Source organism: Montipora capricornis, chromosome 2 (assembly GCF_036669925.1).
Source record: "Montipora capricornis isolate CH-2021 chromosome 2, ASM3666992v2, whole genome shotgun sequence".
Lineage (NCBI taxonomy): Eukaryota > Metazoa > Cnidaria > Anthozoa > Scleractinia > Acroporidae > Montipora > Montipora capricornis.
Window position 1 is genome coordinate 552,501 of NC_090884.1, and position 15,000 is coordinate 567,500.

At 36.3% G+C, this 15,000-nt stretch overlaps 1 protein-coding gene across 1 annotated transcript in view; it reads right to left on the minus strand.

Annotated features, from left to right (window-relative positions):
• LOC138038342 (MAU2 chromatid cohesion factor homolog) overlaps window positions 1–15,000 on the minus strand; it is a 24,344-nt gene that overhangs the window by 8,093 nt on the left and 1,251 nt on the right. Inside the window, exons 4-15 of the mRNA XM_068884154.1 lie at window positions 12,777–12,878; window positions 12,592–12,686; window positions 12,218–12,245; window positions 10,020–10,175; window positions 9,315–9,387; window positions 8,057–8,127; window positions 7,874–7,964; window positions 5,878–5,984; window positions 5,329–5,406; window positions 3,315–3,380; window positions 2,586–2,678; window positions 1,328–1,374 (exon numbers count right to left, since the gene is read on the minus strand). Of these exons, the coding sequence (XP_068740255.1) occupies window positions 1,328–1,374; window positions 2,586–2,678; window positions 3,315–3,380; window positions 5,329–5,406; window positions 5,878–5,984; window positions 7,874–7,964; window positions 8,057–8,127; window positions 9,315–9,387; window positions 10,020–10,175; window positions 12,218–12,245; window positions 12,592–12,686; window positions 12,777–12,878 (1,007 nt within the window). The remainder of the gene's footprint in view (window positions 1–1,327; window positions 1,375–2,585; window positions 2,679–3,314; window positions 3,381–5,328; window positions 5,407–5,877; window positions 5,985–7,873; window positions 7,965–8,056; window positions 8,128–9,314; window positions 9,388–10,019; window positions 10,176–12,217; window positions 12,246–12,591; window positions 12,687–12,776; window positions 12,879–15,000) is intronic.

Consider the following 15,000-nt stretch of genomic DNA (forward strand, 5'->3'; position numbering starts at 1 on the left):
TCTGGCGTTAGACAGAGTAAAATCTATAAGTGCCATTTGGCACTATCGGGGCTGAAAGGGTTAAACGGGGACATAGTTTTTTGATGCTGTTAGCGTAACCCTTTAAGCCCCGAGGGGTTCCCCATTGACGAGTAAAATCGTCTGGCGTTAGACAGAGTAAAATCTATAAGTGCCATTTGGCACTATCGGGGCTGAAAGGGTTAAAGTTTTACATAGTTTTGACCGAAAAACAGCAAATTTAGCATGACAGTGTGTCCCTTTAAAGTCCAAGCCTACAAGTTCTTCAGCATTAAATCTCAGTCATCATGCCTGGACACTCAGCTTAATAATATTGTTCATTACAAATTCTTAAATAATGCTCCATTGATGAAGAAAGGTGGCAAGAAGTTGCACAGAGATCACAACCAAATTAATGGAGATTGTAGCCACAGCATTTGACGATACACATATCAAACAAGCTGAAGATGCAAGACAACGATGTACGTGCCACAGAGCATCAGATGTTGATTACTAAATTTAGTTCTCCAGCCAGTACTGACAAGAAAAAACATGGCGAATCCCGCTGGCTGGAGTTGTTTTCAGTCATCTCAAATCCAACACTACCATGCTTTGTACAGTTGTAAATAGCTAATAAATTGGCTCTCACCAGTTGGGCTTCCTCATAGTACATACATTGTAGTAAGGCCATACATGTATACAATGTAGTATGGAGGTCAACCATTGTTACATAATGGTAATATTTTTTTGACTGGGTATTGTGCTGTCAATGTTGGTTTCTAACAGGACCTGCATGCTAAATTATAACAATTATTATTGTACAATTAATTTAACAGGGGTAAAAAAAAAGCAAATCTTATAGAATAAAAAAATTTTAAAGTGCTACTATGATCAAAAAATCATCTCCTTTTTTTCTTCAGATTTTGACAGCATGTTTGCTTAACACCTGACAGGCAAAAATTTGAGCTTTGATTTATAGAGAGATTTATAAACACTGTTTATTTTAAGTGTAAGTTTTGGATTTCACGGTCCACCATTACTCGCGTTCAAAACTGACCGATTGGACCTCAGAGGGTTGGATCTAGGGAAAAGTGACGTCATTTATTCACTACATGTACATGTACCTTAATGCAAATGCCGATTTTACAGGAACCTGTTTGTAATAACCATATCCATAATGAAAGCAGCACTTGTATTGTAGATTTCACTCTTTTTAATGCAAGATGATTAACGAATCATGGGGAACCCATGCAAAAGGATTAACATCAATGCTATCACGAAAAAAAAAAAAAAACTCTCTGAAAGTTCTGAAGAATTAATTACATTGTACCTTGTAGGCAGCTGATCAGGTCTGATCTTTGCTAATAGATTTTCAAGCTGCAAATATAATATAAAGATTCAAATAAATGTCACTGCAACACTGGACCAGCAAATAAAGGGATCAGGGTTAAACATTAGAATGGAGTACACACCACATTTTGTAATAATAATAATGCTTTTTTTCTAGTGCATTTATGTTTGAAACAGGAATAATCATAATAAAAAATTGCCTGTTTTCCATTCTCAAGTGGCTGGAGAGGTCATTGATGTATCAATCACCTCTAATTTAAGTGCTAGAAATACATGTGTATACATACATGTACAGATAATAGACATCATTCATAAAATAATAGCATCCAATGAATTACCATAAAATTATTTTCTCATAACACACTCTTTCAAGTACTTGATAGTATCAAATTTACAAACTAAAAAGTTTGGCAAAAATAATACATGCGCCAGAGGCCTTATGCGTCCCATGGCGCTAAAAGGACTGATGATGATGATGTACTTGGTTACAAGATGTATCCCAAAATACAAGAAAATGTTGATTACAGATCTATATTTACTTTGTCACAACATGCTTTTACATCGTCATGCGTCATGATAATTATTGTTAGTCCTTGTACTAATATTATTATCCCATCTAGCATAGATAAAATACAATATACAGTGTACATGTAATTTTTGCTTGAAAATTGTTGCTTGTTTGTCTAATCAGTACAATGACAAAAAGAACAATAACATTAATTTTTTTTGGCCACGATTTATCAATAGGGTCTATAAGGCAATTAATTATAATTTTAAAAAAATTAATGAATCTACTTCCTGCTTTTAGTGTATATACAAACAAGGCAGAACATAATATCATAACATCACTAATTTTATTTTTACCATTACTGGTAGTTGACATCATAATGACCCAAAACTGGAATAATTCAGTTTAAAATAGATCTTTGTATCGAATTCCGTAAAATAATTTATTGCTCCTTGGAACAATGGTAAAAATTAATTATCCTTCATCATCTTACTACATAAACTATTGAGAAGGTGCACAAGGAGCAGAGGGAGACAATTACAACAGTTATATTTTTGTTATTATTTTTTTTCATTTAAAATTTTGCAAACCAGACTGTTCAAATTTTAAACAAAGGAAAAATAAAAAATGAATTACTTTGAAATTTTTGAACCAAATATAAAATTGAACCATAACATTTTTCAAAACATTATATTAGTATTTTTCTCTCTTAATTTTCTTACAGCCTTACCTCCATTCTACGATTCCCTGTTGCTCCTGATCGAATGTAAATTATTGCCAAATTTAATCCAATAAAGTTTCTAAGTTCTGGTCTCCCACAAGTCTGAATGAAATAGCAATATTATTTATTTTTTTGTTAATAATTATCAGGTATCTGTTAGCCAGCTGCAGGGTGTCAAGAAAAAGCAAAAGAAAGAATCAACCCCTTGAATGGATATCCTTATCAGAAACATTCAAGTAAAATCCTTCAGATCCCACTGCAAAGCCTATTGTACCTTTAAAGAAAAAAAAGGCAAGCCACATCCTATGTTGTCAGAACAAGTTTGCGATCAATGCAGAAAGAAGTCAAGATACTCATAATTTAATTACAGTATTTAATTCTCAAATCCTTGTCACGGGTATAAGTTGCCTTATTTTACAGTTTTACTGTAATTAATAGATTTTTGTTTTGCATTTCTACAAATTTAAGTAAGTTGCATTTTACCTTAAAGAGAAGCTTCAGTTGCTGATCTCAAGGCAACTTTCTTGTTCAAAGCTCTGTTGCCAACGTCACAGTTCAATTCAGCAATTGACTCCCAAATAATTATTGGTTGTGGGTTGCCACTTATTTAGTATTAAGTAGGTGGGAATGTCCTAATATTCCAATCACTGAGTCAAAAACTGCTGTCAATAATATAATGATATTATTGACAGCATTCCAGCCTGCCCACTCTATCATATGCATGAAAATTTTAATTACCTCCAAAGCAGCATTGAACTGTGCCTGTGCCACATCCATCAAATTCATGGACATTGCATACAAGCCCTTTAACACAAGATCAATAAGATTAAATAAAAATCAGAAGTTTAAAGATTTAATTTTAATAGTAATGTTTGAGCATTATTAAATTTACACTAACAACAGCTGTTAGCTAAGGCCCCTCATTAGTAAATTGCAGCCAGCTATTGAATTGACAATAAGTGATAGCTACAACAAGTTGCAAAATTGTTGAGACACTTTCATTAAAAAACACCTTTTCTAACTTCCAATACTCGGCATATCTAGAATTTAAACCTTTCCCACTTCCTCTCCCCTCTCCCCCTTTCAATGTTGATTGCTTAAGTTCCCAACATTTTTTTGTCTTGCTAGCAACACTGATAAGGGGGGAGGGGGGCTGCAGTGTGAGAGATAATAGGGAAATTAATAACGCCCCAAAAAGGTGAAGTGTCTCCACTATTTTTGCAACTTGTTGTAGCTACTTACTGAGCTAAAACACTGAGAATGGTCACAGTTTAAAAAAAGCAGCCGGGCTATTAATAATTGTCTTGTGCAGCACTTCAAGGTAATCTTGCTTAGAAAGACTTACTTCTGCACATAAGATAAAGTATGTTTTCTTGAGGAGTTCACGCAGGGTTTTAAGGATGGTGCCTACTATTGTCATTGCGAATACGTTCTGCGCATCTCGATATACTCGGATTTACTATTGGCGGTCCTTAATAATACAGGGATATTTTTGCACGGTTTAAAAATATGCAGAGAAAGCAGAACTTAGCAAGTGCTCTTGGTATCCAAAAAGGAAATTGGGGGGAAACATGCATTTTTCAGAGATAATTAAGCTTCAATTTGGCAAAGAACGGCATACATTGCTTTGTATTTTGAAGCTCTTTACGAATCCTGTTGAATTAATTATCTTCGAAAAATGCGTGGTTACCCCCAATTTCCTTTTTGGATTTCAATAACACTTGTTAAGATCTGCTTTTCCCGCATATTCGGTAAACCGTGCAAAAATAACTCTGTATTAATAAGCACCGCCGATAGGAAATCGGAGTATCTCGAGATGCGCAGAACGTATGTGCAATAACAATAGTTGGCACTGTCCTTAAGGAGTCTGCAATTCATGGTATTTGTCATACATACGATAATATGTACATAGTTTCCAAGTTTCAGTGTGTACTGTACTTTGTTTACCTCTTTCGAGACCTCTTAAGGGCCCACTGACGTATTTTAAGTAATTTGAGAGAATTTGGCATTATTTTGGTCAGTTTCCAACTTTTGTAAGCCAATGACCCTAAATATGACATCATCATACCACGCCCATGGTCAAATGACCAATAAAAGAAAACTCTAAATTTGTCTCCGCACTACGCAATTTGGGTATTTAATCGTTAGTTTGATAATTTGTATTTGTTTTTGCATCCAGCCAAGCATGGTTTTCTTTATATTTTGAAAAATGTTCTTTTTAAAGACATAAACGATACTGAAATACCCATAACTTTTTCAAAAAAGATGATTTTAAAAATCAGTGCTTACTAAGCTATATTCTGTATTTAGGGGTGAAACGTGCCATGTAAAAAAAAAATTAATTCAATTTAAAACCACCGGAAATTTAGCTTTTTTCTCAAACCGGAAGTCCGTTCGTTTACGCATGCGCAGTTGATCTGAGAACGAGCGCCAGGAAAGCCGAGAAAAAATGTTCAATGGAAACAACAGTTTGTGCAGTGACTTTTGCTTGTGAGTGGGTTTTCTTGTCAGCTCATGATATGATGACGTCAGTTACCAGAAGTAACATTTCACTTCGTTAGCGACGCGCAAAAAATCCGTCTGTGGGCCCTTAAAGCAGCCACTAAATAATAGATTACACAATTAGAATATTATTTTACCCATCAATGGAACATCCCTTAGGGGCAAAAGGGTTTACTTAATTTCTAATGATCAAAAAAGGGAAGGTACTGGAAATGACAATGGATATCAAAATTTCTGAAGAGGAACTTACCAGAAGAGTGTGTACAACAGACGGTTGAGAAATCAACAATTTGCTATCATGCTGAGCTAATTGGTAGACTTGTGAAATCTATGTTGAAGTCATGAAACAATGCGAGTTAATTGTACTATTTGCAGTAGCACATCAGTTCTACTGAAGTTAGAAAATTAGATATACATGTAAATGACTAAATATTATAATAATGAAAAAGGTAGTGGATCAATATTCTTTAACCCACTGACGTCTGGGAGTGAGACTTAACAGATTTTACTCTGTCTAACGCCACACATTTTTGCAGGTCATGCCAAACAAAACTTATACATGTAACAATGTTGCCTTGGAGAACAAGTACTTTCTTCTGATTTGTGCTTCATTTTAAAGATAATTATGTCCTAGCCATCTCCATCCAAATCCTGTGCTTATACATGTATCACTTAATTACCCTGCCTTACGTCATGTAGCTTATAAGAATTCTTGAGTTAAATGCATCGTTGGTGCATAATAACATTATCTATGAGTACTTTCCAAAATAGAGTCATTTGGCAGTGCAACTCTTTGTACCTCCTTTATTGCCTGTGGCATCTGCCCTTGCACCATTCGACAAAGAATCATGTGCTCTAGAAGAACCACCTTGAACATTGACAAGAGTCCTGAACTTGAAGCTGCAGCTGTATGAAGGGAAAATGTGAATGCAGAACTATCAAAGATGCTCTTGCTACGAACACACTGAACAGCTGTAAAACATACATGTACAATGTATGTGTTGAATCTTTAGTTTAGCACAGCGTTCATCTACGCACACCATTAATGATAACAAAGACTACATGAATCATCTAAAGTCCTGAATGAGTCTTGTAGGGTAGGCAAGGTGAGGTAAAGTGAGGTAAGTTGAGGTGAGGTAACAAAAAAATCTGTTTCCTTTATAAAATGTTACGAGGCACCAAGTGTTGTCCCATGAGAAAGTACCATGAATAAATAAGCCACAAGAAACAACCCTTAAATAAATAAACCGTAATAAAACAGTCTGTAAGGATCAAACGTGAAGGTTACTTGAATCCGTAAAAAAACTACTCGAAAAAGCGCAAAAAAACAAAATACTCGCAGACATGATCCAGGACCGAAAGGAGGGTCCAGATTACCGCCACATTCACAGTTCTGCTGTAACAGAAACAGTTTTTAATCACCAAGTCATTTTAGCATTTTGCTAGCCCACTTTCAATATATTAAAACTCAGTCCTAAACAAAAGGCATCATCTCGAGGCCCTGGGGAGTAAACTCATACTGTACAAATCCTTTTACATGTATTTATTTCCAAGAGCCTGGAGATGACGCCATTTGTTCAGGACTGAATTTTAATAATAACGAAAGTGTGCTATTCACCCAAAATAATCCCAATGCAAAGCAAACACGGCTCGCTCAGATCATAAGGGAAAATATAATTTATGTGGAGTAGTTGAAGGATTCCAGATAAAAATGTCCCACAGCCGTAAACAGCATTTTTTTCAAGTTTGCTCAAAAGTAGCCAAATTTTTGCAAATGGGTGAACATTATTTTTCACATTTGTGTGTTTGTATTTTTTTCCTGGTTCCCTTGAAATAACACATGCAAAAAGCTGCATTTTCAGGCAAAACATTTTCCACTGCTGCAGCCAGCACTTGCCAACCAGATCATTGTCAAATTACTTGACTGTATAAATAGCCCATTGCAGTAGTATGCACACAACAATGAAACTTATTATTGGTTATGATCTGATTTTTAACTTGCTAAATTGCACGTGTAGCACGTAAGATTTAATCACAAATTAGTACAGTAGGTAATCACATGGGGCCCAGTAAAATGAAGGATTAACACCACGCACATTTCAGAAGTTGCCCAAGTCACGCCGTGATATTAATCATTCATTTTTATGAGGAAAACCTCTGATCACTTGTTGATAATATTTTATACAAAAGTCAAAAATGCATGCTGTTGCATGATTTCGTAAGCTATTTCAGTGTTCAGTTGTGTCAATGAACTCTAAAAGGCACAAATTTATTTTAATTTGTACAACAATGGCAAAGCAATGAAACCAGTCCTGCTAAAAAAAGATTTACTGCATGAAAATAGCAAAAATAAATTTTGCCTGTTTATGAAAATAAAAGACAGAAAAGAAGAAATTAATGTTTATGATGATCTGTTCAAATGTTTATATTCAGGGTTTTGAGTTTCCCTCAACAAAAACACAGTAATCAGCTTTGTCACCTTTTATACACCAGGTCCAAGTTGTTCAAACGATGGATAGCGCTATCCGCCAGATAAATCACTATCCAACTTGGATAAGTAATAGTGAATTCAGCTATAGTGATTTATACGGTGGATAGCATTATCCGCCTTTTGAACAACTGGGCCAGCAATGCAATTTAAAGATGCCAAAATGAATCAAAAAAGCCCAACGCATTTTTGGAAAAACAACCTGTACATGTAGATCACAAACGCATTGACTCCTCGTTCTCATGGGGTTATTAAATAATGCATTTGACTGTATCTTTTAGCGCTACATATACTGTCTGTACTTTACCTTGTAAACGATCTACTTGTACAAGAGCTTTCTCACTGTATCGGATTGCTTTTTCCATGTATCCCACATACATTGAGTGCATCACTGTCACCTAAAAGTTGGACAATATTTTTTGTAAATGAGACCAAAACATTCAGCCAACTACAGTGCATAGCTAGTTGTAGTTAATAAAAAAAATCATACCAGATAAACTAAGACACACAAATGTTCCTTTGTCAGCCATTCAAATTGTTCAGCTTCATGAATTTTTGACTCTGCAACATTTAGAAAATTATGTAAATTAATTTTACCTCTTAACCCATTCACCCCTAAAGCGACCTAAACAGGCCAAGCTTAGTATTTTATTCTAATGCCAGACGATTTTACCCATCAATGGGGAACCCCCAGGAGTCAATGGGTGAAACACTTACTGAAAAACTCATTAACCCATTCACCCCTAAACCGGCCAATTTTACTTAGTATTTTACTCTAACGCCAGACAATTTTACCCATCAATGGGGAACCAGCAGGAGTCAATGGGTGAAACACTTACTGAAAAACTCATTAACCCATTCACCCCTAAACCCTAAAACCAATTTTACTTGGTTATTTTACTCTGACTAACGCCAGATGACTTTACTCGTCAATAGGGTTCAACCCCCAGGAGTCGATGGGTTAATTGACACAAAAGAAAAAGGCTGTATGCATTAATTAATAAAAAATTAATGTGCCACAAGAGACTTATTAAATGCACAGTGAAGAGCCATTAACCCTTTGACTAGACCAGGCCGGCCTGAACTGACCATGCTTAGTATTTTACTCTTGTCTAACGCCAGATGATTTTTCTTGTCAATGGGGAACCCCTGGGAGTCAGTGGGTTAAACCCAATTCTTGACTTTTCAGTGTATAGCACAGTTGGGGTGTGATTGTAAAATGGTCGATCATTGTTAGGTACTGTACCACAGGATTCTTTGACACACTTTTGATTTTTTTTTTTTTTTTTTTTTTGCTTTCACAACGATATATACAGCAGTAAGGATGTAAAGTCAACTTTAAAAAGAACACTGGTATTTATACAAGTCATGTACACTGTAGAATAAGCTGTCTTGAGTTTCATTCTTGGTTTGTATTGAAACAAACATGATCCGGCCTGCACGCCCACCACAATGGGACAAGGCCATAATAAGAAAACATTGTATCAATAATTTGTATGCAAAAAAATTTGCATAAAAGGAAACAAGATGCAAATCTAACAAAACACATGTGTATTATAAACTTCCAAGGCTTTTTCTGTTTCAATTCCAGTTCATATGCATGCTCTCACTTTTAAACACTACCAAAGGTAGTTTATTGATTCAAAGTAATGCACTGCTCATTGTTTACCGTTCAGCAAAGATTTGACATTTGAACTGCATTTTTCTCTTTTCTAATGGTTCCTAAATGCAACATAAATACCACATACCATCCAAGTGCAGCGTGGTCAATATCTGTATTGATTGCTGAAGTTGTTTAAGGTAAGGTCTGACACTCTTTGCCTGTTATGAGAAACAAGATCACTCATCACCTGTCAATTATTGCAGACTCTTCATCAAATATCTTATTCAAAACAACAACAGAGAATTGCTTTAATCCTTTCATTTCTAAACCATCTGTGGCCAAAAATTCAAAAATGTTGAAAATTTTCAAAAATCGTCACTTGAAACAATCACTCTTCTCGAACTCCACTCAATTTTTCTTTAAAGATTAGTGTTACACATACATGTTGTGTAAACTACATGTATAATCTCGATTATAACTCTTTACACATACATTTGAATCTTGAGGAGCATTTAATATTGTATATCAGAACAGATAGTATGTTGACATTGAAGAGGGGGTACGTAATTATGGGACACTTCATGGCACTGACAAAAATCATGTACATGTCGTGTGAACCTCAATCTGTGTACAAATTACAGCTTAATGAAAACTCATAACACTGCATACATGCAGCAGATGTACAGTTGTTTAAAATTTGGCTTGTTAATAAATAATAAAAACTAACGATGTAATCACAAAATAAAAAGGCTAGGTACACTGTCAGACATATCACAAATAAAATTTACAGTCCTAAAAAATGAGCTACAAAGTATACTTAAAGGTACTTTTTACACAAATATACCGGTACCTGTCCAAGTGTCAGAAAGTTCCACACTTTAAGAAGTAAGTAGAACACTTGGATAGACTCTCGCTGATAACTGGAAACATTCCACCTCTCCAGAAAATTGGAAATCATAGACAGAATACCAGTAGCATGATTAAGTTCTTTCATCATCATGAAAGTCTGTGGAGAAATGATGTCTTTTAATTTTAACGTGAAAATACATGTAGGCCAAACAATAAGTTATTTTCATACCCTACATTTTAAAGTGACACTAAATTTCGCAAAAGTCAAAACTTCACCACCATGATAATAACACACATATACATGTGACTTCAACGGGGTTTGAACCCGTGACCTCGCGATACCGGTGCAACGCTCTAACCAACTGAGCTATGAAGCCACTGACGTTGGGGGCTGGTCATTTGTGGGTTCTAATGTTCCCGTGAGGAATGAATCAACGATGAAATGATATATGAAATGGATCATATATGAACTGTGGATATGAAGTCAACCTCAGTGTCTTCATAGCTCAGTTGGTTAGAGCGTTGCACCAGTATCACGAGGTCACAGGTTCAAACCCCGTTGAAGTCCTGGCCCCAGTTGTTCAAACAATGGATAGCGCTATCTGCCGGATAAATCACTACCCAGTGGATAAAGTCATAGCGAAACCAATTGCGCTATCCAATGGATAGTGATTTATCTGATTGATAGCATTATCCACCTTTTGAACGACTGGGGCCTGGATTTTTCACGCTTCTTTACGCAATTGCAAAAATTGCGTTCATAACTGCGAAGATCATACATGTAGCTTCACTTAAAATGTATAAGGTTGTTTATCCTGTGGCTAAGCCAGCGTTAGGCATGGACCTAGTCTCAAAAGAAAATTTCCAGTGACAAACTGCTTTACAGGACTGGTGTATGCATATAAATAAATATTATTATTACGTTATGAAAGAATATTGGCATTGCAAATCAGTTTGTGTGCCATTTTTTCGGGTAGGCTCAAAACTCTTGGAATTACTTTTTTCTGGTTTTGTTCAGTTTTATGCCACATTAAAAGAGACATTTTGCATTAATAACAGCAAAATAAGAATGCTATAGGAAACAAAAAAAATTGATATCAGCAAAGAAAAATATTTGAGGTTAAGGGCAGTTTGACGTTGATGCAATTTTTTTCTTATTGCAACAATAAATTGTCGGACCTCAAAGTGCCACTGTGACCAAAAAAAAACAGTTCTTATTTTTCCTTGGATTTCAAAACTGTGTTAACTTAACACTAAACAACCAAAGTTTTAAGCCTTGATTTCAAAACAACACCTGTTTATTTTGAATGGAATTTCCCTATTAATGGTCCGCTATTACTAACTTTAAGATCTTGAGAGAGCTGGATCGAGGAGAAAATGACGTCAAAGGCTCACTTGTTTAAGAATGCAATGCGTGCGTATCCCACCGAATTTATGAGCAGTATGAGAGTTTAGCACTTTCAGACGTTTCAACTTGTATTTTGCATATATAATGAGCTGCATTCACACTCAGAAATTTTAAGTTAGTGAGCCTTTGACATCACTTTTCCCTGGATCAAACCCTCTGAGTTCCAATCAGTCAGTTTTGAACTGTGAATTCCAAAACTTACACTCAAAGTAAACAGCCTTTGGATAAAAGTCAAAGCTCAAAATTTTGAAATTCAGGACGGGGGTTAAGCAAACACACTTTCAAAATATGAAGGAAAAAAAGTGGGACACTTTGAAATTTTGGCCAGGATTTTTAAAAAAAGCATTTAGGTATATTCAAAAACAGACTTACTGCTCCATGCCCATAAATAAGGCGATTCTTATTATTACCCCTGAGCCGTGAAATTACCGTATCTGGATCAGTCACATGTAAAGAATTGTGAAATGCTTATCTCCTGCCGCAAGTTGCTAAGAGTGATGCTGTCAATCAATTATTGCATAATATTGCATAATAATTAATTATTATGTCAAAATTTAAATCATTCTCTTTTTCAAAATGTAGGGGGGTAGAGTGACTGTATGTTCAATCTTTTTCCCAGTTCAAAATTTTTTAAACCAGCCTAATTATGATTTTCCATGTTTTTTCTTCAGATTATGATAATATACATTAGACAAAAAAGAATCAAAATGAGCTTGTCTGAAAAAATTTAAACCAAGAAAACATTTGAACCACAACGATACACTAACAGTGTGAGGATATAACTTCCTTACCATAGCTCTACTGAGCGAAAACAGGCACCTGTAATGTAAAAGATTAAAAATGTAAGACTAAAATATATAAACTACTTTCATGTGAATGCAATGATAAAAAAAGTACAGTCATTCCTTCTGGAAGAGGTTTGTGTAATTATTATTATTCCAAACTGATTATTTTTTAACAGCACAGTACGCAAAAAGTAAGGCATGGAGTTCCCAGTGTTGTAGTCTGTCCTTTGAAAATTAATAATTTCCTGAGCCTTAAGACCTTTCGCCTGAAGGCTTTGGGTACATGTATTTGGTTTTGGATAAAACACGCATGAAATTATTCCCTGATTTCCCTCATCACCATTTTGATTACCCATACTAATTTACTGTGCAATGCTCACTTCATGTAATGGGATCCACACTGTTCGGCAAATCTCTCTCCCATTTCAAGAACTTCTGTAGCTGCCTTAAGTTCTTTATCACTTGCATGAACGTCCTGAGGGCAAACAAAGATTAGGGCATGTAAGAATGACTAGTGATAGGTGAAATTAAAAAATCCACTTTTGTCAAAAAATGCAAGTCTTACCGCCAACTGGAAAGTGATTTTAAATTGCCAGAAAGGAAGATTGCTTGCATGAGCAACTTCAAGTGCTTGACGCAAAGATGACTTGGAAAGGTGAAATTGTCCCTGTAAATCAACAAAACTCAAAGTGACAACTAATATGGTGCCCAATTTCTCTTTAATGGATATGTTACTCTACATATTTTACACAAGTTATATTACTACATGTAGTCCACTCTTACACTCCATTATTTTGTTAAATCTCTAGTATGCAAATCTATAAAACATGCGATGCACATAAAGCACTCCCCAGGTCTCATGGGGATAAGAGACCTGTGGCCTGTTTCTCAAAAGTCCCGAAACTTTTCGGGCCTATTTCGGGTGCCACAATTCCCTTTATATCTTTGCAACGCCAAGGTTCTAAGCCATCAAACTTCGCAATCCTCCTTGTTTTTCTTACATCAAAAACGTGTTAAAGGATTAGCTTTTCAAACTAAGCAGATTGCAGTTTGACGACTGACTTTTCGGGCCCGAAAAGTTATTGGGACTTTCGAGAAGCAGGCCCCTGGACACTACAACTTCATGGAGAGGACATTGTTTTCAGTGAGGACAATGTGCGAGCCAGTGAGTCACGCAAGCCAACATGGCGAGCCATTTGAGTAAACACGTGAGTCACACAGTGAGCTATTGAAAGCTAACCATTTTAAAATGAGTGCTTAGACTTAATAACTGTTTATCGGCACTATTTGAAATAGGTGCTTAGACTTAAATGGGAAATTTGCATGACTCGCTGGCTCGCAGATTGCCCAGCCACCATACACTGTAGTTTTTGACTGGTTAACCCATTGACCCATCAAACACCCTAGGACATCCCCAGTTGACAAGTAAAATCCTCTGGTGTTAGACAGAGTAAAATCTGTTAAGTCGCACTTCCAGGAATCAATGAGTTAAGGAAGGTTATGACAGAAGGGGTTTCAATAATTAATCTGAAGTTGGTGGCTGGTTTGAGTACAGTAACCAACTGTTGTCATCATCAAAATGAACTTTAATCTTAGGTTTGAAAGAAACCATCTTTAACCCATTAGGAACCTTTAGATTCTAGGATGAGGATGAGAACAAGTACAGGAGTTGACTGCCTGTTTTAAGTGAAAATACTTAGAAAATTTATTACCCGGAAGATTAATCTTACTCTTTGTTAGAAGCATACGTGTAGGTTGCAAAGTTATTCTTATTACTGGTAACTGAGCGTTTTCCCGATTGAAAAATGCTAAAACTGCTACCATGTTGGTGACTTGTTTTGACACCACAACATTTTTGCAAAACCTCATACCAATGACGAAGATATCACATTGCTCCAGCCAAAATGATGCTGGTTTGCACGCACTCACTGTTGTTCTATGAGAAAATCTCATACTCGTAGTCGTTCTAGTTCTAGAATCTAAAGCTCTCTATTAATTCCTGGGAGTCAGACAGATTTTACTCTGTATAACGCTGGACAATTTTACTTGTCACATGGGGGTGTCCTGGGTCCCTAAGGAGTCAATGGGTTACATACTGTTTTTTAGTGGAAAAAGTAGCCAATTTTCCTGAGAGAAGTTAAAGCCAATATTCTTTGTTGGCTGTCAGTACTTACTGAAACCACTTTGACAGTATCATGAAACCAGCCAATTGGCCTTAAAAAGGACACAAGAATACAATGGCGGGTACAAAACACAGGTCACAGGTCATTGTTTTACCAATACAGAAAGTATTCTAAATGCAGTTAAATGCAATTTAACGGAGTTAACAACTAGGAGCACAAGTTTTACCTTCACGGTCAGCGGTTTGTTAGATATGCGCATGCGCCAGGATTCTTCGTGTTCTTGGTCCATAGGGCGTTGTAGCAGTTTTGTTGGCGTTTTAGTCAGCGTTTTCCTGAGCGTGGGGACTCCTTGGAGGCTGTCTCCCCCCTCCACACCCCCCCCCCCCAATCCCTCCATTTCTTTCCACTGTTTTCTCAGTGTGACGGGTGCCTGTTTTTCTCCTTCCGCGTGGAGGCTGATGGCTGGGTTGCTTGGATTTGCCAGCCATGGGAGTGGACTCCATCTGGGAGCTGGCTGCCAATAGTGGAAGCTCCTGGATGTCTCAGGCACCCAACCTCCACTTTGTGAGGCAGTTGTTAAACATTCATAAAAGCTAAGCTTAGCCCTACTTAGGCCTAAACAAAAGTTTTTAGGCCTAAGGTTAGCTTTTATGAATATTTAGGATA